At 36.5% G+C, this 24095-nt stretch overlaps 1 protein-coding gene and 1 long non-coding RNA gene across 2 annotated transcripts in view; one reads left to right on the top strand and one right to left on the bottom strand.

Moving 5' to 3' along the window:
• LOC122982566 (glypican-6-like) overlaps nucleotides 1–24095 on the bottom strand; it is a 167996-nt gene that overhangs the window by 62891 nt on the left and 81010 nt on the right. The window contains exon 3 of the mRNA XM_044351953.1: nucleotides 14812–15203. Coding sequence (XP_044207888.1) covers nucleotides 14812–15203 — 392 coding nt within the window. The remainder of the gene's footprint in view (nucleotides 1–14811; nucleotides 15204–24095) is intronic.
• On the top strand, nucleotides 19135–19618 carry LOC122982575. Its single transcript, XR_006403497.1, has 2 exons — nucleotides 19135–19308; nucleotides 19400–19618. It is a non-coding gene; the product is annotated as an uncharacterized LOC122982575 (long non-coding RNA).

Genomic DNA, 24095 nt, shown 5'->3' with positions numbered 1-24095 from the left:
CAATACAGAAGGATGTAAATAAAATTCATTTCTTGAGATTAGTTAAGTATAAGCAGTAAATTAATGATTATATTACCAACACAAAAAAGAGAGAGATGGAGAGAGAGCAGTGTGGTATCAATCATCTGTATCATTTTGTTCAGCAGTGATATGTTTCATTATTACACACAAGACAGATAATATGATATTAGTTGTAATTATATAATATAATATGTTTGTTAATACTTACTGTAAATTGGTAACCCTGTCCATAATTCATAACAGTGAATAGTACAGTTGTTATATAGTGATTCAAGGAGTAAGTAGAGAGAATCAATATAATACTGTACACATTGTATATGTCATAATAATCACTGCTGATTTGAACTTTGTTCATTGTAATAACAGATAGTTGGATGAAGGAAAATAGAAACAGGGATGGACAGGCAGCACAAAGCAAAGTGATATAAATACAGCTGAAGATTAAAGTGAGAAAAGACTGAAAAAAGAAAACCCATCAGTGCACTTTTGTAGCACCATGGCAACATCTGAAGCTGTGCTATGAAACATCCAGCATCAGTCTTCTATCCAGTCTGTTTTTATCACTGCCGTTTGTCTTTGATTTTGGTGACCAGACCACCTGTGTGTTCATACATGTAGGTGTGCGAGAAGAAAAACGCAAGAGGAAAACAAGAGAGAGGAAGAGAGACATGTACACCATTAGTGTATTTGCTTCCACTGTTGCTTGACAGCCGGCAACAAGGATCAAATGAACCATCTTTGACGTTTGCAATCTGCCACTGACATCACGCGATGTCTTGTAAGAAGGCCATTAAACTGGGCTGCTAGTTGTCAATTGCATTGCTCCATGTCATCTGCTGGTATGCGTTCTTGTAAACTGTTCATATCACTCTGGGACTGTGGTTAACATATGGGAATTGTTCACAAACAAGGTTCATCTGATTGAACACATTTCACAGCTGACATGATTGAAAACCATTATGTTAGGCTTCTGTGGAATTATGTCGTAAACAGGTCAAATAATCTGATGTTTGTAATGAATTTGCTGGTAAGAAAATATTACTTTGGGATTCAATAAGATTAAATTAATCGCTAAAAGGTGACTCTACATGTGTTTGCACCAAGAGTTACTTGAAAGTAATTTAAAATGAATAGAAAATGGCTTGGATGAAATAAATACTGGAAAGCCATGCAAATGGCCAATGACAATTCAGTTTGTATAAAATCCAAACCACCTTGTGGGAGGAAAAAAAAAGTAATTATGGTACTATGTTGTAGGTGTCTGCTGTCAACTTGATGGACCTTTCACTATCATTTGACTTTATGTAGTACATAAACTTGTGTTAATTTTTTACATTTTCTAATTCACAATCAGTTCTGGAGGGAGTACAGAAAAAGATAAAAAGAAAAAGAAGAACAAAAAGAGAAAGAACAGGCTGTAGAGAAAGCCAATGACACTGCCAAAGATACTAGGAAACAAACACCAATGAAACAGAGAGACACATACAGATGAAACAGACGGCGAGGAAACCGGACAAGCCACTAGCAGACAAACAGAAGGACTGGGCAGGTGCTATCACCACATTTTGACAGAGAAACAGAACAAAGTACATGCCAATCACAGTATTTGCTTTGGAGATAACAGCTTCTTATTTACCAAGATTTTTTTTATTGTGAATATACTGTACGCTTGTTGATTTGAATGATTTCTACAATGATGTAGAACGTATATGTAATATTTTGCTTGCAATTCATAAAAGCAACACCAAATTAAGGTTTGCATTGACTGACTTGCTCACACAGCTTGTACAGCATTTAGCTTTCTCCAGTGGCAGCCCACATACAGGTACAACCTTTAGATTTCAATCTGATCATTCTGTGCCTTTAATATACTTTCTGTAATGACAAAATCAGTATTATACATATAAATCCATGAGTCAAATCTGACATGCAATTCATGAGACAAGGAGGCTTACCCATGCATCCCCAGCAATCCCTCTCCCTCTATTTCGTCAATGAGTCAAATTCCACAGATTAAATATAACATTTTCCCATCAAGCTATTAGGATCATTTTATTTCACAAGCTAATTTGCATATACATATATTTACTATAGTGACAGAGGAAAAAAGAGGGAGTGCTTGTCTCTTTTGTTTTCTCTGTTGGCTCAGTCTAGCCCAGCCACTGTACCTGGGCAAGGACATTAAATCAAGTTTATACCACAGTCGTAAAACAAAAACTAGCTGACAGGATGACTTTGGAATATACTCACTTAATAAATTCACTGTGCCACTGCTATGATATAAATAATAGCAGCATCAGAGAGGACCCTAATGAAAACAGTATACTTTATCATTTAACATCAGCATACCATTGCAATGCCAATTATATATAATTTAATACCATAACACTTCTTCTTACAACTTGCACAATAAAGTACAATATTCATTCATGGAAATATTAAATAATTTAAAAAAATACTGGGATTAATCTGTTTCAGTCAATTCAATTAAACTTGGCCCAGTTTCTTGACACCCTATTTAAGAAATACGGAGAAAACTGGGAGAATTTTCTTAACTGAAGACCTGCTCCAACTGCACTCTTCTTATATTCACTGTGACTTTTAGAAATATATTTCATATTGCAAACAGTAAAAGTATTTTACGCTGCCCCTGAGCTTTGTGAGCCTTTGGTAATATTTGCATTAAAATGGTGCCTACTAGCACAATTATTTTACAGGGATTTTTAAATCATTGCAGTTACTGTGCCCAGCAGTCGCTGTGTGCCCTGGATGAAGGGTAATCTGATAATCTTGTTAGCACTTATTTACAGTTGAGTGGATGGGATATTTCACAGCAGGCTGAGGGAAGGACTAGGGAGAGAGATGCCTCAGATCCAGAGTGAGATTAACGCACTAATCTACTCATCTGATGTTTTAAGTGCTATGATAACACTGTGTGGAGTGCATGTGTTTGTATATGTGTGTTTGTGTGTGTGTGTTTTGTAGAGAAATACTCCAATGAGAGTGGTGTGAGGCGTAAACAGTGGCCTACTCATTAGCCTACTGCTTTAAAAGATCAGTTTGAAGATGTGGCCAGCTGTTAAGACAGATTCCTGAAATGAGAATTGACTTTATTGAGGATTAAAAATGTAAGATTATAAATGCACAGAGCAATAATATAGCAAGGCGAGTCTAATTTCATTCCGTAAAGGCCCACAGTCAGGGGCCATTACACTAACCTGAATTCAGCATCAGCAATAAGACATATTCCAGATAACTTGGAATACAAATCATTATAATAAAAAAAAGACAAGGCTCACTATTATAATGAGAGATAACTCCAAAGGAGACTCTTAGAAGACATCACCTTGTCTATCCGACAGGGTGTTGTCATGCACATATGGCGTGAACTCCCTTTAGGGGTAACAGAGTGGGGAAAGCACAGACGATGGAAATTGCTTTGTGCCACCAAGTAATGAAGTTGTGAGAAATGACAATGACTTTGCAAGCTACCGAGGCCAATCAAGGGGAACACTAGTGGGACAGTGAGATTGTCGCCAAAAAATTGTCTCAATAGTTCTGTCATAATTATTGTGACAGGTTGCTTTGCTTCACACTGATTGGACATGGATGTAAGACTGCATTGCTGCCCCAGTGTCCCCACTCAATTCCACAGCCATTAGCGTCAATGGCAATATGAGTGATCTGTCACTGTGCAAATCAGACGACCATCTGCTACCAAGAGAAACATGTGCCTGGCCACACAAAACGCCTGTGTGAAAACTTCTCTTCAGGTTTTGTTTTTTTCTTAACTAAAGGTTTACATGTTGCTATAAAAATCTGAAATGAATTATTTAGGTTAGAGGAAATACAAAGAAGTATTAAACATCAGCTGGAAAATGCTCACTGAAGGTAACAGTAAATCTTCTTCAAACACTAGGATGACAAGTGAGCTAATGCTCCTTTAATCATACTGTCAGATTTAAAAAAAAAAAAAAAACCTGAAAAAGAGAAGCAAACAGGAGTGAAGATAAGACGCTTACTCTACGAGATAGAAATAATGCAAATGTACTGTTACATTTAAAAACCTACTTTCATAAGAAACATTTATAATGCAGTACAATATGTATCATAGCATGTCTGTATTTGCTTTACGTAGTGATGTACGTTTTCAAGAAACTGCTCATAAAGCACGACTGCTGCTTATCACAAAAGATGAATAACTCTCAGAGGCTTTGTACTAATATTTTGACACTTAAGTGCACTTAAGTACAAGGTAATATCTCCTTTTGTTAGACTATAATACTGCTTTTCAGAGCATAATATTTGTATTTGTGCATTAATAAATTACATTTACCTGACAGTTGCAGTTACTGGTAAGAATTAAATTTTATTTGCACATGTGATGAGCTTATAAAATTGGATGGGTTGTTTGGCTGTTTAAACTTAGTGGAGTAGCTAAACCTGAAACATCTTACAGGTAAGGACATCGATGTTATTATCTCAAGCTCAAACCCAATTACGTCAGACAGACAGCTTATTGGTCTGAAAGAATATCTTGCTGGCTCCTGTGAAACAATATGTCAGTTTAGTGAAGACCATATTTATATGAGGCTGAAACCAAATCAAGCCTAAAGGGGGCATCTGGTAGTTGTTGCACTTCTGGTTAATGCATATGCATCTTTGTTGCATGTCATGCGGATAAATAATCTAAAAAAAGAAGCCCAAAACAAATATTAAGCATTTAGCATATTTATCTTTACCAAAGCAAAAAACATGATTAAACTATTGAAATTCTCTTGGAATGAAAAGAGATGTAGTTTCTGTGCTACACCATAACACTTATTAATGTTAACAGACTAATTAAAACACAGATGTTTGAGGTCTAATAGTATAAAATGTTTAAAATTAAAGTGCTTGTGGTGCTTGTAAAAAAATGTACTAAATGTCAATAAATGTATTGAAATTTTGGTAACACTTTCTATGATGCCCATGTCTATAGTGTATTATAAACATACTTTTAATGCATATAATCTGCTTATAACACTGTATAATTATAGTTATAAGCACTCATAAATATTCATAATGCTTTATAATAATAATCACAACACATTATAAAGCATTTTATAATGACTAAGTAGTCAAGTATCATAAATACTTCATAATTGCATAACATTTTTTTGCAAGGATCACAGTGTATTATAATTCTCATAATTGTAATACATATATTACAATGCATTATAATCACTGTTACAATGCATTATAATGTGATTATCGGCCAGGAAAGAAAAGCTTAGAAACCTTTGAGTACACCCTCATTACTGATGATGTGATACATACACAAGTATTTTGTTGTAACTTCCTTTTTAGTATAAGCTTCAAAAATGAATCTAACTTCAATATGTAAATGAAAGCATATCATTTGTTTAAAAAAATATGTAATATAACTCTTCAAAAATTGCCTTGGGACACTGAGCTCTTGGAAAAACAGGCTGGTCAAAGAGAAAAGGAAGAAAACAAAAGGGGGTTTGGGAACATGTGAACAATTTTTGTAATGAAGAAGTTCTATTGTGATGCCTTGCAAAGATTGTCCTATCCAGAAAAGTGCAGTGTCTTTTAACCATGAAGGTGATCTTGCTTTAACCAAATAGTTTTAGCTGCCTAAACATAGCCACACCTTAATCACAGAGGTGTCAGAGCAGAAAATGCTCATATGGGTCCTTGTGGAAGCTGCTGAAATACCCTATTTTGTAGGGTTTTTCCCCTAAAAATTAGTTTTTAAACATTAACACAGATACAACACATTATATTTTAATATTTCTTGTGTATCCCAGTAATATATGCTGTGGTTTCCAAGTAAAAAATTTAAGTGTTGATTGAGATGTGTTGTCCACCAAGGCATATTTAAAAAAACACACAATAGACTGTTCTTCAGGTATTTGGAAACCAGCCAGCACTATGTCTCAGTCCAGCTGAAGCATTACACTTGTGTATTTCTTGGTGATACACAGGTCGCTAGAACAGTGTCACAAATATCCACACAAATAGATGGAGATCCTTAAAAACATTTGCTTTTGCAAACCACAAACATGCCAGTTCACAAATACATTAAGAGACTGAGAGGGTAGTTAAGATAAGTAAATGCGTAAACTAAACATGAATAGTAATTCTTCAGTACAAACAGTTGCACACTGTGCACAATGTGACTCTGTATGCACTAAGGTTGTCATTGATAATAAAACACGGTCTGTAGCATTTCATACTCTCACTAATCACCTCTCCTTTCTGTGCTTCTCCGCGAACTTTAGAGTCCCCGTCTACTCAGCATGTTAAATTTAAGACGGAACCAGAGACAATTCCACAGAGGCTGCACTAAAATCAGTTGCTGTCATATCAGTGAATGTCTGAGACTGACAGAATAATCCACATGTGAGCAGCTGTGCCTCTATGAAGCAACACAGTGGTACTTGGCGGGCCCCTGCGACCTGCACGAGTCAGCTCAAGTGTCTGTCTTTGGTGAGGCATGGCGTTGCCCGTTGATTTACCCTGACATGCACCATGTTATGTGGCATGTCTGGAGCAGCAGTTGGGACTGTTTCTTTAATTTACCAGGACAAGTGCAAACATGTTAAAAGCCATGCCCATGCTACTCAATAACTAAGCACAGCATACCATGAGCTATTCACCATCTCTAGTGTGTACAAGACCTGCATACTCTATATTGTTATCCATCTGCCATGGTGCCTCCTGGATTAAAGTGCAGCACTCACTCTGTGTCCATCTGACTCTGAAGGTCTGCAGCCCAGCCCGAATGTCAGAGGCAAACAGGTCTCTTGTGGCTGCCAAGAAACCTCTGGACAACGTCACAACATTGGTGCTGACAACCTCCTTTAAGTGCATGTTAAATAAAGATGTGGTGCCACAGACTTTAAATCAAGGTGCAAAAATGCAGTCATTAGATGTCATGTGGGTTGGTGCAGTCAGTTTATGTGACAAATAGATGAATAAGGGTTCTTTTTCTTGAACATGTAAAAAATTGATGAATATTTTATTAATTTTTTTGTCAAATTTCCATCCTTTTGTGTTTTGTTCTAGATATCCTCCTACTCAGTATCTGGCTGACTGAGTATGTACAGTGCCTTTTAGACTTTTCAGTATAAAATGGAATAGAGCATATACTGTAGGGAGAAGTATTAACTTTATTTCTTTATTATCCTTTCATATCATGTCCTTGTATTTCAGACCACAGGCTGTCTCATTTTTTCCAACATTCTGCAGTTCACCAAAGATCAAAATCTTTTAATTAAAAAGGACATCTTTGGTGCAGCACATTTCCCGATGACGTGCCAACCTTTTTGAGCCAGTTGCCATCTGCCGTCACAGCACTGTGGCTGAGGCCTTATCCCCAGCAAGCTGTGTGAGCTGTGAGCCAGCGAGAGAGAAGGAGAGAGAGACACACAGTAAGAGAGAGAGAGAGACGGAGAGAGAGTGAGATACAAGTTTGTCTGACGCATCTGTAGAAGTGGGCCTCAGCTGAGAAACATTGATGAACCATACTCTCTTATGGAGGAGGTCACTTAATCTGTCCTAAGCAGGATCTGCTGTCAAATTGTCCTTGTCCATGATCTGGTTGTGTAACATAATAATCACAGATATGATGATGCAGATACAGATATGGAAATGCTACGAGACCATCAAGAGGACACTGTACATTTCACCTCTTACAGTATGTTAAAAGTATATTTAATGTGAGCATTTTATCTCTGTGTCTCTTAAATTAATATTGGAGTTTCTTGAATCAGTAGTAGAATTTATAGGCACCTCCTTTGGTGTGATTTATTCATACAAACCTATTGTGCATTTTGTAATTTTCTTCATTAAAAAAAACCCATTTTGCTTAATTATAATTCATAACAATCCAATGGAAACTATTTTTTGATATTGTGCTTTACTCTACTGAGTGTTCCAGCTAAATGGCTACAGTTTACTGTGACGTGATGACTAGGAATCTAACAGCTAAGAGCTACAAGCTGTAAATTATAGGGTGACTGTGCTAATTAAACTTTTTCAAACCTTTCTCATTATTACTCTGCAACCTGCTACTGGCATTACAGTGCTTGTCATTTAGTATTTTAGTAAAATTCAACAGTAATACTTAGTGAAGCTAATTTTGTTTGTTGTTGTTTGGCAAGTGTTAAGTATTTGCAAAAAGTCAGTATGCAGAATAAAAACGCTCAAGTATTGAAAGTGCTGTTGATGGATGTATTGACCTACAATTCATTGCACAAAGAAAATATAGGAGCTTCTCACAGCTGTAGAAATACTTTATTCTAAAATTACAGGTGGTGGGACAAAAAAAAGTTCTACATCTTCAGAAAAAAACATTTTGCTTTGTCTTAGTGAAGTTTAACTGAAAGGGATATTCAAAGTTGCAGTTTGACTGATGTCTGCCTACGCACCAGCTGTATCATATCCTGTTACAAGGTAAGTATGTAGATTTTTATTAATATACAAACTGCCAAGACAGTATACTATGACAATTAGTACATATTGTGTGTAATTGGTGATGGAATTATGACAGCTAGTGATTAAAACAATAATAATGTTTGCAGCAACTTGCTCTGAGGCAGAATGGCACAATAAAAGTAAAGAAATATAAGAACATGTTACTGTATTCTACTTAAGTGAAAATTAATGTTGCATTCAATTATGTTTGTTTATAGTTAATTTCAAAAAGGAGCACACAGTAGTGTGTTACCTATTTATAGTGATGTTACCATCACTTAAGTCTCATTATTTTTTGTAAATTTAAATTACTGACTCAGAAGGACACTGTTGTCTAAGCTTGTATTGTTTAGTGGTGAACATACTTAACTGTTTTGCCTTGACAGTGCGTGGGCTAAAATGGTACATGGCAGTGACAAGTAGGCTAGAAAAAAAAGACACCAAAGAAAAACTATGGAAACCACATGAAACTGATTCTGATATTTCTGACATGTCAGCAAAGACTCTGTGAACTGGCAGAGCATTAATCTAAGGTAAATGTTGTGTAAAGATTAGAAACTGCCTTGGAGCTTAATGTTAAATTATCTGACAGTTCGTGGTAGAAAATGAGTGTATAATAAGATCAACATGACAGTATAAGCCATCAGGAAAAACAAATCCCTCGGTACAAAATACCCTACTTCCTTCCAACGTCATGACTAAATATTCACCATGCGCTATGCCAGCTTCCCGTGCTTATGCAGAGCGAGTGATAAGTGCTCTAAATGCCATAACTTTAAACCGTTCAAAAGGTCCAAATCCCTGCAATCTTCTCTGAGCAGGTCTTAATGTGGATGGACTGTGTTTTAAGTACTCCTAGGATAAAACTCTTAATGGTCATCATAAACTGTAATCCAGAGAGATTCTGCTCTTAATCCAGGATCGAGCTCCAGGAAACTGCCCAGTACAAGTCAAGTGCAATCCCATTTTATGGAGCGATATCTCTCCTGTTCTGACTTCACTGCATACAGAATTCTCCGTTAGCAGTAATTATGTATTGCTCATCATCGTCACTGCATCATCCTGTGTAAAAGTAACATGGAAAATTGAACAGACAGATGGTTGAAGCAGCCATTTCATATGAAAGACATGTTATGTCATTTTAAAACCTAGGGTTTTGTAAATTACACGACTGATTTGGTTAGTGGAATTACAGCCTTAACAGTGGCTAGTTGGAGACACCAGGGGCCATATACAATATGCAACACTTCACACAAATTTTGTACTAAAGGCCTGTGGCAGAGACAAGATAATTTTTTCCACAGACTTATACAATGTTTCACTTAGACCAGCAGGCATTTTCTCATTTTAAACTCTAAAGTATGTGCAAATGAAAATGGTGCACGTCCATAACCCCCCGAACCCCCGCAATTAGCAAATGAGTGTTATACAAAAGTGGGTCTTTATGCAGTCACAGTGACACAGGAAGAAGAGAAGCTGATAATTTGAAATAATGTACTACAAAGGTGTGTTGACTATGCGTGACCAATAAGATTAATTGGTTTTAAACTGTCAAACTGCCAAAGTACTCATTCATGCTAAACTCTCTCATTTGTGTCCCCACAAATGGTCAAACAGAACAATATGCAGGAGTGACAATGATTTCAACATCGGCATTCATTTTAGACCCTAATTCTCAGTGGTGGTAAATAACAGTTTTGAAGTGCTTGTGCTACTATTTGTACTTACTTGATACTTGATACTTCCGCCCCACTACATTCTTGAGGTAAATACTGTACTTCTTACTCCACTTGTTTATTTTTTATTAATTTTTTAAATTCATGCAGGCTTGAAAATGTCCTGCTGCTATTAATAAAGGTTTGAGCGCCAACCTAAGAATTTGTTACCTAGTGATAATCAAGTAACATCTGGGAACAGTTTCCTACCTCCTCCTGTTTTAACTCCTTGACTTCATCACTCCCTTTGTCATTGTAAACTGTCCTGCTGTAGTGTCTGAATGCAAAACTGCCTTAACCATTGATTACAACTATACTGTATTTGGATACTGTCTGATCACTACCTTTCAGCCCACTATGTAAATGTGCTACCCTGTCATTGTTCTTGGTTAGCTTACTTTCTCAGTCTTAGTCTACACAATTATATAATATAATTAATTCTTCTTCTTCTTCTTATAATTCTTAAAATGCTTTTTTCGTGTGAAAATTACTGGCATACACACGTTTCCATGTTGTTTTTGTAAAGACTTCTGCCCACAGAGAAACACCAGGAAAACAGAGAAACAGCTAAATTTCTTCAGTGTCTTGTTTTCAGCAGGCAAGTTGGCATGATAAAATCATTATTTTGATTTTATCACATTGTGATGTCGTTGTGATGTAGTCTGGCAAAATCATCATAAATACAGGTTAATGACAACAGCTTTGTGTGTTTGGCTATCTTGACATTTAAATATTTTTATATATTGCATATTATATAGTGCTCACTGATTTGTAGTGTGTGACAGCTGTATTTGTATTTTAAAATGGTCAACCACAGAGAAAGTTAAAGGCAATTTAAGGTTCACTGCCATTTTAATTCTGGTTGAAGGGCTGAAACAGAGCGAAAAAGATGCATTTAGAAATGTAACTGGCTTAGTGTGAATGTGTTCTTAGACCCACTCTCTCTGTAATTTTACTTTATACTGGTATAGCATTAAAACATTCTACTATAGCAAACTTCTGAACAGGATGATTTCTTTAACATATAGTATGTTACTGCTTACTTTTTAAATATAAATTTTCAGCTAAAAAATATGATAAGTTTACACAATATGATTCATTTTTATGGTGCAAATTACCCCAAAGTATACACATTAGGTAAAATTAACAACGCTGGAAGGTCCGAAGGTCTCAACCCAGTTGTTAAAATAGAAATTTTAACAACTGGGCAAACTCCTTCTGCTGTGCCAGCCTCCACTGTTTTTTGACCACTGTTTGCTCATGAGTGATCGTCTAATATAACATAAAGTGCTGAATGGCCAAACACAGCAAAACACTGATTTCTAACGATTTACTTCTTGCAACAGTAACACACACCACTGAATCATTCTACCATAAAGCCTATAAATTCTCATCACTTGTGGATATGAAATAGAGCAGAAAGTGCCATGTATAATATTGTGCTTACACTTAAGAAGTGAACAATTTGTATATACTCTAACACTGCATTGTAAGGAGATGCAAGTGGCTGTATGTCACTGAAAGCAGCAAGTACCGAAGGTGATTCCTAGGTCAAGGTGATTTGTCATGCCAAGCAACTTTTCACCTCGAGTTCTATGGTTGCTCACTAGGCTGACAGCCTTCAGCAGTGCCACAGTGTTTCCTGGCTCTTCTTCATAATTGATGAGGAAGCAGGGAATATGGGATTTGATCCAGAGTGAGGACGCCTTTTAGGCCCAGGACAGATGTATAGAGGCAATCATTTAAACTCTTCATCGAGAATGGCTATGCCACTAAGGACTGGTGAAAGCTAGCTCAGTGGTAAGCTAAAAGACAATGATAAACAATTTAAGATGAGTGACTCTTCAGAGATGATACATGGCAGCAAAGTACGGCAGGGAGGATAAAACACTTTAATATGTACATACCATTATGATGCAAAATCCCATATTCCTCCATAATGAAGTTAGTACACAGGATACAGGAGGAGGGTGATAATATATCAGACTGATGATTCAGTTTCAGACATACCAGTCCATGTTTATTAAAAGCTGGCAATGCTTTGGTATGTGATCTAATTAAGAAGATTTGTTGAAGCAGATTATTAAACTGAATGTAGCATTTCATTGTGTGTAAAGATAACATGGCTTTTTAAATGTATTTTATTTCAAGTCATGTATGATTGACACATAATTTGGTAAGTTTGTGGATATTGTAAAAACAAACAAAAATAATATTACTATAAAAACATTCATCCTTCTGAATACATAGTTTACATGATTAACACTTGCCATAATCAGTTACTTTCAATTGGAATTTCAATGAATGACCAAATACTATCCAGCTTGAGACACATATTTGCTTGTTCACAGTAAAATTTGCATAGTAAAGTAACACTGTAGTTGGTTAAATTTAACACTAGTCCTGAATTGGTCTTAAACTGACTAGATAAAGTAAAAATCTAACATCAACACTGGATAGTGCTATTCAAACTAAACACTACAGGTTAAATAATAATAATCATAAATTGTTTCAGTTTTGATGAAATGGAAATTATAATTGTAATAACAGATATATATTTAGTCATATTCCAAAACATAATGTACTGCACTCAGTTATGTTCACAATCTACCCAGTTCCATGATCTATCTGTCTCTCAGTAAATGCTAAATACAGGGGGCTGGTTAAGCCTCTAACAAGAATGATTAAAGTTCTTTCTCAAACTGAGCACGTCTCATTTATTTTTTGCCCTCTCTCCCTCTCCCGCTTGCTTTCTTTTTTCCCCCTCTTTCTGCAATTTGTCTCCTCTGTTCCACTGAAAGGGACACTGAGCTTCAAGCTAAAAAGCAGATACAAATGAATCACACTCCTGCAGAACTTTTAAAGACAGTTTTTAAAAATGATTGTTCACACATTTTTTTACATAATATGTGTCCTAATTGCAGGTGAAAAAATATTGATTTTGGTAGGGTCTGCAATTATTTATCTGAAATGACTGGATGACTAAGGTCGGCAATATACTAGTTACAGTTTCAATTTTTAAGACCTATTGGCAATACTTTACTTTAAGTCCCCCAATTTAGCATTTCTAAGCAGTATACACACATTGAAGAAATGGTTTATAACACACTATTGTGTAGTTATAAGCAAATATAATAACAAAGTGTTTATTAATGTATAGTATTTGCCAACAATTATAAATTCTCCTATGAAGATATTTTGTAGTATTACAATTGTGTTTTATTATATTGTCATTCATTATCTTTTTATATACAACCCCCCACTTACAGTATGGGTGCCCACAGGAGGAGTTTAAGTTGTTGTACATTAATGAACACATAGCTGCTAACAACTACATTATAGCGTGTTATAAACCTCATATGTTTACTGCTTATAAATGCTAAATATTGAGGCTTAAAGTAAAGTGTTAATGACTTGTTAAGTCTTAGTGAAATCATAAGCTAAACTTTATAACTCCTCACCTTACACCTTTATGTTCTCTACTGTTTTGAATAATCATGAAGATTAGACGTAAAGTACTCTGAATACTAGTTTTATCATTCCTGATAGTTTTGTATCTGTTTTATAAAATGAAACAACATGCAACATGTAATATACAACCAGCAAACAGATTTGGTTATGTCATTTCAACAATTTAGACATCCATGAAAAACGATTGCATAACTTTCTGTGTTTAACATGGAATTAGAAAACATATCCACTAAGCCTTTAAAAATGCATTTCTAATCTCCAGTATTTGATAATGCTCTGAAAAACATATTTATTTTTCTCAAATCAAACCATAAACAACAACAACAGAAAGGAAAATCAATATTATCATCATGAAATCAACTGTCTGCATGGAGAATGTCACTAATTTTCCTGAAAATTGTCAAAAAAGTAGCAAAATGAGAATAGCAAAGAAACACTGCAAACAAAACCACATGAGAAATCTCTGGGGAAATGGTCTTTAATCTTCTCTTGTTTGCAAAGCTTTGCTCTCTGTGGGTGACTCTACTGAAATGTGGAACATACAGTGTACTGTGTGCTGTGTACTCAACCAGACATATGAAAAAAATGTCTCACACTGGCCCACACACTCACAGATCAAGTGCATCCAAAAGAAGATCCTCATATGGAATCAAAATGTTTGTTCTTTATTTCTATGCTTTTGATAAATAATTCAGATATAATCAAATTCTAAAGGAGTATGATGTAAGGTCCACTGAAGACATTTCAAAGACTTGAGAACAAGTGTGAGTAGTACAGGTAAATAAAAAAGGTGTAGTGTAGGTTGACCTGCACTAATTCAACACACACAGACCTGCTGTATGTTGTGAACTATGTGCCATAGAAAGTAGCACTCATAGATAGGAATGATGAAATTCTTTCTTTAAACCATGTTTCTCTTATTCAAACAGAATAATCACATATTATGGACTAGAATAATTCATGGTCTCATGAAAACAACCCAGTATCACAGCCACAAAAAAAATCGTCCCACTGGATATTTGCACACGTGTAAAAATACAACACTGCTCAACAGCACAGAATCACTCAACAGCCAACAAATACACCAGTAAAATAGCTATAGGAAGAAAATTAAACTCACCTTGGCGACCCTGTTGGCGACTTCCCGACCCACCATTAGCCCCTGAACAAATGTCCGTGCAGCAATGAAGGCCCTTGTGACCTGGGCCTTCAGTTTCCTGGGCACGTCTCCAAAGGGCTTTAGCTGATCTGTGTATTTACTGACACACTCCAGGTAGTCATCTGTGAAGTGGTACTGGGAGTTGAGTAACTGGAACATGCGCTCCAGCAGCCTAGCCCAGAAGTCATTCAGCATCTCCTCCAGGTTGACATTGCCCCCCGTGTAGTAGCGCTTTAGCTCAGTGAACAAGTCCTCGAAAACCTCTGAGTTCTGCATATACAGCTTCCCGTACGTCCGTGTGAACATGCTGTTGAGAGACTTCTCAGAATTGTCCAGCAGCTCCAAGAAAAACTCTAGATGGATGGATGGTTTTGGGAGAGAGGGGAGGGGTAGAGAGGACAAACAGCTGGGTCATTAGGCAGATATTTACAATATCTGATGTCTTTCTTACAATATTAACCAAACAAAAGGCTTCAACAGCATAAGAGCAAGGTAATCCAGTCAATGTTGTATATACTGTGATTTAATGTCTTATTTTATGGCCCTGTCTGCATATACAGGAGCAATGTATAGCAGCCAATAATAGGTACTTGATTATGTGAGGAAAGTCAGTCCAAAGCATTAATAATTTAATGGCAGAAATAATGGGCCACAAGGACTATGAATGATTAATGTAAAGGTTCTGATTGCATACTGTAACAAAATATTCATAAATTTTAGACACAGACACTAGTATACATTATCATCCTGAGCATCCACCATTATTCCCAGATGCATTAGTTTCTCACTGAAACAAATTATTTGTCCACCCAGAGCGCTGCCCTATAAGCCTATAAATGAATATTGTGTTACAGTATATTGAAAGATGCTTCATTCGCTTTGAATTATCTGAAGGGTATGTTAAATGTGAGGTACAAAATTACACTCTGAGACAAGCACATCTATTTTCTTTCTTTTGTTATATTTGCTGTTTATTTTATATAAACACCTTACACTGTGTGCAATGAGGATTGACTGTATGACTGTCATTCCACATTAAAACTTAATAACAAATGATGTTTAACATTCCTTAGATGAATTGAAAGCTGAATTTTTCTCACTTTTCAAGGACATATAAACTATAAAGATACTATAGTTATTTTGCATCATTTTTCATTTTTCAAAAGAGGATATTCATTTTTCCCATAGACAATGTAATGTGACTCACTGTAGGAGCACTCTATGACTCAGAGGGGCTTAACCACTGCCGGTTAAATCATCAGTACAAAAGATTAAGAACTGAGTTACAAAATATATACAAAGTATATGGCTATACAATAAAAAGTACAATCCTGTATAAATACTTCAAGTTAGACTTTAACTACAACAAAGGTGCATTTCTGCACGACTGCAGCATTTTTAATTCACTATGGCTCTGATTTGCCCCTCTGATGCACTTTTTCTCCTTGGCAACAATGGCTGAGGCTAATGGGTATTGTAGTATTTACACCTGTCCACCATGTCAAAATGACATTTTATAAACCTGTAAGCTCGTTACATCATCTGAGAGACTCTATCTTTCTATCTTAAGAAAAAAACTGAAATGGGAATGCAGAATGGTGGAAAACACTTCAACTTCTGTGGAGATATGCTACTGTGGAACATCAGACTGCGTCCCATGTTGTTACAAGATGCTTTTCCCCTTTTCCAACAAGCCCACATAATGTTGGTTTTCTATTAACAATTTAAAATATCTGTCCATTTACAACTTTCAACATTTGGAAGGACCCATCGTGCTGTTAAGTTTGTATTAAACTTGAAAAGTGGAAGCCAGCAAACACTGTTAGCAGGTTGCTAACTAGCTTCCACTTTCCAGATGGAAAGTAGTTAGCTTAACTTGCTAACAGTTGCATCCAGTTCCTAGTAAAAAGAAACACCAACACTGATTTCTAATTTCAGTTCGACTTTAACTATGTGCTGTTTTTTTATTATATTGTTTTATATTATAATTACTTCAAAAAAAGTCATCAAAAATGCAGCAATAATTACAACTTTAACATTCACAGCAATTATATAATTGTTTCCTTGTCATCAAGTATCTTTCTTCCATGAGAGCACTTGATCTCTTGAGATTCACCACAGCCAACAAAGAAAAATAGAGAGAGAAAAAAAAGGCAGCATTAGCTGGGGAGTTTCACTGAAGCCTAGCTAATAAGATCCCATGTTCCTGAATGCACAGGCGTAAATGTTGGAAAGATCATAACACATCTCTCTGTGCACAAATGTCAAATATTCCTCCTCCCTTCCTTGTACACAAACACACCACAGACATTTCACGTGTCACGCTTGCTAATAAACCATTCAGGGCTCTACTCCTGGTTGGGTATTCTGGCTAGGTGACATTTCTTTGCATTGTTGATGATAGCAATCACACTTATACATGGTGGTCATATCTAGGTCTAATAATACAGTACATTACCCTTCCTGTAATTATGCGACTAAACCATAAGGCATGATGAGATAGTACACATGTAGCCTGTTTGTTTATAGCAAAACAGGACTGTGCTGTGTTTAATCTAGCAAAACAAGAATCTAAGAAATATTTGACTTAAACAGAACATTAATTTGCATATATTAATTTGCATATAGCTTTATAACCATGTACAAACAGTAAAATCTCAGATGACAGGAATAAATACTAGTGTCGAGACTATTTAATTTCATATTTCATTTTGATTCATTGATGAGTGGAGTTTGAGGCCATTTGAAAAACTATGGGTTGGTGAATTATATTTAAAGAACTAGAAAATGTAATTTCTGTAGAAATTGCATGTGATTACTGAAAGCAGATTTAGACTATATAACTGAAAGCTGAAGAGTATTGAAAAATCTACCATGATTAAAATCAGCAAGAGGTGGAATTGAACCTACACCCTCATGTTTATAAGACAAACATACTATGCACTGAGCTAACATGTCACATATCAATGCCAGGCTAGATTTTAGTTCAGTCTGTCAATTGCATGAAATTGACAAAAAAGCAGTCTCATCAGGCAGATTGACATCACCTGGACTCCTTCATCCTTCAACTCTACTGAGTTCTACCCTAAACAGGGCTCGAACTCACAACCTTTGGATCTAAAATGAGGTAATGATTAAACCATTAGACTACTGGAAAAAGTTGTATTTCACAAGCATATCAATCCACATTTTAGGTAATAATGTTAAAGTAAGACAGAGTGGTATTGAATTACGGTACATCTTTGTAGATGAGAGCAATATTATGAGGAGCACTGCAGTAAGCGGGTATCAAACACACAACCTTGTCATCTAACATGAAACTGATCATGAGAACAGTGTTCTAAACCACTGAGCCAACAGACATTCACAAAAATGAGAGGAAAAAATCTCCATTTTGATGATGAAAATGTATTTGTCTCAACCTAGAGCTTGAAGCCCAGAGATTTGTGCATCATTAGTGAAAGCAAGACTAGTTTAACATGAGAATGAACGATATGTGTAAAAAGTGTTTGAAGGAAGAGAGAATCTGTAAGTTTAAGAGACTGGAGTGAGAGGAGACACACATCCTGCAGACTGTATTGCAGTCAATGAGAGCAAGACAGGGACTCTCTATCAATTAAGGTTCAGATCTCAAAAACTATAAGTCCTATGTGAAATGTATTTACATTTAGAGAGAGAGGAGGCTTGTGGCAACATATTGAGGCAAGATATGTGCTTGAAGAGTTAAAATTGTGGAAGTGATAGCTGTTCAGAAAAAAAATTCTGGTCTAAAAATATCTGTGCTCTCTACTGTGCCTGATCACATGACACACTGGTGAGGCCTAACAAAGTCTGCAAAACCCCTGACTTTGGGCTTAAATGGCTGAAAAACTACAAAAGATATCACTAAACAATTTGATAACTTTGAAAGTTCAAAGTTTTGTGATCATTTTACAGTTTGAATGGCGTCTGTGCGATAAGGGACGTCCGAGCAGTTGAGTGTCAAAGTGACAAAGGTTCCAACTCAGTTGGATGGTTTGTCCCATAGAATGCCATTATAAATTTTAATGTTTTAAAAAATGATATAAAATCGCTGAAACACGTTACATTTCAGAAAAATACAAGCACACATCTGCTGAATGAGTTGCACAGATTGACAATTGAATGGTTTTTATAGCACAAAGTATGCAGCAGTTGAAACGCGGCAAAAAACGTACAGAAGACGGAAAAATAAGAATCAAGAGTTAGAAGAACAATATTGTCTGTCTGTCTCTCTCTGCTTGCATGTGTATTGGCGTGGTCTCCCTTCCTCGTCCTCCTGGCTCCCGGCTCTGCTCATCCTGCACACCTGGCTGCAATCAGCTCATCACCTTTCCCAGTCTGCTCACCTGCCTCTCATCAGCTCATCAGTTTGCAGTATATCTACCCTCTCCTCTCTCTTTAACCAGACCTCACCAGATTGTTGTTTCAACCATATTGGTAATTACACTTCAAGGCCAACTAAGTTAGTTTTCATAGTGACCCAGTTTTCTTTGTGTTTTGTGTACTAACCTGCTTTTCTTTTTCCCAGGATCATCACCCGTCTGCCTGTCTTCCTGCTTGTCTGTCTGCCTGCCAGCAACCTCCAAGTCTCCAAGGTACCCCTACATGCCATGCTACCCCTCACTCTCTCCTGCTCACGCCAGCCACGCTCCTCCATCACTCACCCCTGCTGTCTCTGGATCCCTATTCCCTGCCATCAGCCCCTCATCCAGATCCTCCTCCATAATAAAACTATTTTGTTACTGCACCAACATGCCTGTGTCCTACATTTGGGTGCAAAATGCTGTGGAATTAATTTACATTTTTGACAATAACAAAATTAAGTAACTAAACTACAGGTTTTTAGCATTTTAACATTTTATATTTTGATTATTATTAAAAAAAAGAAACAATTACAACGTTCTTAAAAAAAAAAAAAAGCTTGTAATACCACTAATCTTCAAAACAAAAATGTAAACAAGCAAAACTATGATGACTTTATGCAGCACCCATTCTTGCCTTGTATGAAAAATCAGCCAGTGTCAGTCAGATTGATTTTGGCATGACTGTAAACTGCTTCAAAGTATTGTAAGAAAAGGCTGCTGGGCTGAACATTCAGTTCTGAATACCCTGACATAGCTGAAACTACTAAAATCCTGGACCTGCAAGATAATCCACTGCTCTGCAAAGTGTGCTAAACCCCTGGTGTGAATGCTTGAGAAACGCACTGTAATATATACTGTATCAGCATATCCTTTGGTTTGACATGCTAATGTTCCTGAGGTTTGCCTACCAACCACATAACTTTAACTGTAAGAGTGGCGTGAGTTACAGCTCATGTCAAACTGTGCTCTGGAATATATTATTTTGGCACTGTTTTAGCAACTTGTTCAGCCAAACCTCTTCATCACTCCACTGAAATGGCCCACTATGTCTACACATAAAACAGGTAAGAGACCAGTCCCTCGTCTCTTATTCTAGTTTCTTGCGGCTGAATGACCTGCCATTACACCTACATTTGTTTAAATATTGAAAGCCTGCAGGGCCTTTTTCTCTCCTTTTTCCAATTAGACCTGAATCAAGGACATGTAAGCCCCCGTGTATTGTGCATGCGATATTGCATCTGTGCTACCATTTAAACAGCTCTCAGGAAGGGAATTAAATATGACAATAAAAAATCAACACAATCATTTATATTAGTAATGTGTAAAGTGGTTTCATATTTCAATTTTAAACACATTTCTGAATATTTGGCTTGTTGAGGCCGATTTGTATTTCATGTCTGCAAAGTTTATGAAAAACTACAGGTACGTTGCAATTATCCCCATGAAAGAAATCAACTACTCAAACAAGAAAGAGAGGACTAAGATGGCACCCCAACTATTCTAAAACACTCAGTTTATCAGATCAAACATGAAATTTGATTGAATTGTGCTCAAAAGAAAAAGATATGACTCCGAAGTGGAGTGAAGTGACATTACTGCAAATGGATGATAATTAGATAATATAACCTTTGGACCTTGACCACATGAGAGACTTTTATAATGTTTTGCTAAAGTAAAAGCCAGTGGTCACTAACAGTGACCTTGTAATGACATTCTGGGTTTTTATGATTATATGCTGCTGACTAAAAGAGTGATGGTCATGTCGTTGGATTATGTTTATTGATATGGTTCAGTGGTCTTCTGTTATTTAGGCCTTTGGGGGCCACCAAGCAGAAATATAAGGAGTGACAAAATTTTACATACATTACTATGATAGGTCACTGCAACTATGTATGAGTTTACACTTGTAAGAATGTCTTTCTTAGCCCTACTAGCAGAGCTGAGCTCCAATGATGACAATGTTTGGTCGATCACATTGGGTGTGAGGAGTAGTTGAAGGAGTTGAAAGATTTTTTTCACACCCTTGAGTGTGGGTGTAATTTAGTGTTTACACAGTCTCCCTGTGTTTTAAAAACAGCCCTGTTTGAATTGAAGTTGGAAAATGTCAAGACGGAAATTACTTGGCAGGCATTTTTAAAACTTTGCCTTTACAAAAGATTCTACTTTATTCTACAGATTCTACAGTGAGTTGCTTTTAGTTTTAAAATCTATTTCAGATTTAATTATATGTAAAAATCATTGCTCAAACAATTGATTTTTTTTTTTTTTAATTGATAGGGATGATGAAATTTAACATAGTTCCCATAAAGAACATGAAACTGATGTGCTGCACACAGAGAGTTTATAGTTATAGCTAATTTTCAACTTTTGTCCCTAGTTGGGCTTTTACATGTACTGTGTAATTAAAAATATACAACTTTCATTATTATAAAACCACAATACACTACAGATATCAAAGTACAATAAAATACACAGCTGATTGCTAATTTTCAACTCTTGTCTCTAGTTGGGATTTACATGTACAGTGCAATTAAAATACACAGCTTTCATGACCATAGAGCCACAATACACTACTGATATGCAAGTACAATAAAATACATATACACATGAAAAAAACCTTAGTAATTTAGAGTACAATTAGCTAAAAATGGGTACAGCATATGAACCAGCATTTGACCTTTGTTGTAAAAGATTTTATATGTATGGGATAATACCCAATGAGGTGTCCATTATCAGGAATCAATGGATGATGGGGAGGCCAGAACCATCCAACAAGCAGCGTTGGACGGTTGCTTCCGTGGAGTTATTGTGTTTGTCATTGGACTTTGACATAATCATTTTCAATTTTTGTTTATTGTTTTTGTCCAACCAGTTAATGTTGTAGTCACCATATAATATTGTTTCTATGTGGGGATCAAACCTTTTCATTATATCTCATAGTTCATCATAAAATGAAACACTATATGATGGCGGAATATACAGAACAATAACATTAAAATTAATCTGAGGTGAAGGAATCACATTTAGGGCTAAAGATTCAAGAGGGGTGTTCAATTCTATTTCTCTGCATAACTTCTCTTTGATTTTTATCACAGAGAAGTAAAACCTAGCAGTCCATCCTTTCTAAAGCATACATTACCAGGAATGCTCCCAGGACTTATTCATACTATCAGTCCCTAAAGTCCATACTGAATTGGGAAAAGGGGCATTTAAGTATGCTGCTCCCTTTGCTTGGAATCAGTTGCAAAATTACCTGAATCTTCCGGAGCTGGTTTCACTGGTCTCACTGGATGCATTTAAAGTGATTCTAAATGGAGGTAAGCACATCTGGCTGTAGATGTTTTGACTGATTCATATTGCCCCTGTTTGATCCCTGATGTTGATGACTTGTGACGAACATTGATCAATATTTTTGATATTTTATGATTCTGTGATTTATTCTTTATTTTCATTGTAAATTGTTTTATGTTTGTTATGTCTGCTACCCTGTTAATTGTGCTACTGCCTGTCTTGGACAGAACGCTCTTGTATAAGAGATTTTTAATCTCAATGAGACTTTTCCTGGTTAAATAAAAGTTAAATAAATAAATGTCTATCATGTTTGCTGGTGCATTTCTGGGGAGCCAGGTTTTGGTTAAGCAAAGATAGTTCAAGTTTGAATCAGACAGTAGAGTATGAATCTGATCTTCTTTTGAGATTATGCTCTGGCTATTTAAATATCCACCAAGAAATTTGGGTCCCATAACACTTTGGCATGATTAACAGTCTGGAAAAACTGATGCTGTTTTTGTTTTTGCACTGTGTGGCACTCAGTTTTCCCTGACACCGGTTCTTGAAGTGCCTCAGCAGTTCCCTAACTACACGCAGAGGTGTGTTCCGCTTCAGCCTCGGCTTTCGGTTCTGACAGTTTGTGTGTGTCAAATCAAACACACTCACCAGTGAGGTTGCACTTGTTTACTGGGAACAACATGGTCTTGTCCATGCATCTTCTGGTGACTGCTATCAGACAATGCTGCCAGATCCTGGTTCAGATCCTGCCTCATTGTGAACAGGTGCTGTAGCTTGTCTGGCCTGATTAGCACCCTGCCTGCCCTGGAAGATCAGATCCTCCACCGGTCAGATATTAGGCACTTGCTGGGGTATCACCAGCTAGTAGCAGTAGGACCAGTAGAATTCTTGACACACTTCACTTGCCATACTGTATTGAGAGCTGTGTAGCGTTTTTTGTTTTCTCATTTTTAATCAGTTCCTTTAGTGAGAATGTGCTTTATAAGGCAAAATGTCCATATCCAAATAAGTAAAGTTCTGTTTGATCAACATAGGTTGCTCACCATTTTAGGGTTGATGTGGCTGGGTTATCCTTGGGTTTTAAAAAGTGTCTAATCGTAACCAGTAGTAGCAAACAACAAAGGGACAGCAAACAAACAACAAACTTTCCCTTGATCAAACAGCTTCAGTCAAAGGATTTCCCTTTGCTTGGAGTCATCCTCGGCACTGTTGAAAACTTGCTGAGAGATGTAGGTCAAGGCACCAAATAAGAGAGAGCATTAGAATAAGGAGGATTTGATTGGAGCCCAGCAAACCACTCATGTCCTCGGCAGCCATCTTGAAAACAGCATTCAAGTATATTTCAATGTACTTGAATGAGCAAGTATATTGAAATAATCACCACCCTCTCGTCTAACTGTTTTGAGTTTTTATGTGATTTCAAGGCTTGTTACCTGGAAAACAGACTGTACCGAGAGTTTCAGATAGCAGCTACAGCCTGCCAACTCATGAAGAGTGAATTGCTCTCTGCTGGCCAAAGTACATATTTGGCCAGGGAATTATCTTTGAGAGTTGTTGACCTTGGATAACACT

The sequence above is a fragment of the Thunnus albacares genome, chromosome 1 (genome assembly GCF_914725855.1).
Source record: "Thunnus albacares chromosome 1, fThuAlb1.1, whole genome shotgun sequence".
Classification (NCBI taxonomy): domain Eukaryota; kingdom Metazoa; phylum Chordata; class Actinopteri; order Scombriformes; family Scombridae; genus Thunnus; species Thunnus albacares.
The sequence above is the reverse complement of the archived record's forward strand: the minus strand, read 5'-3'. Positions and strand labels throughout refer to the sequence as shown.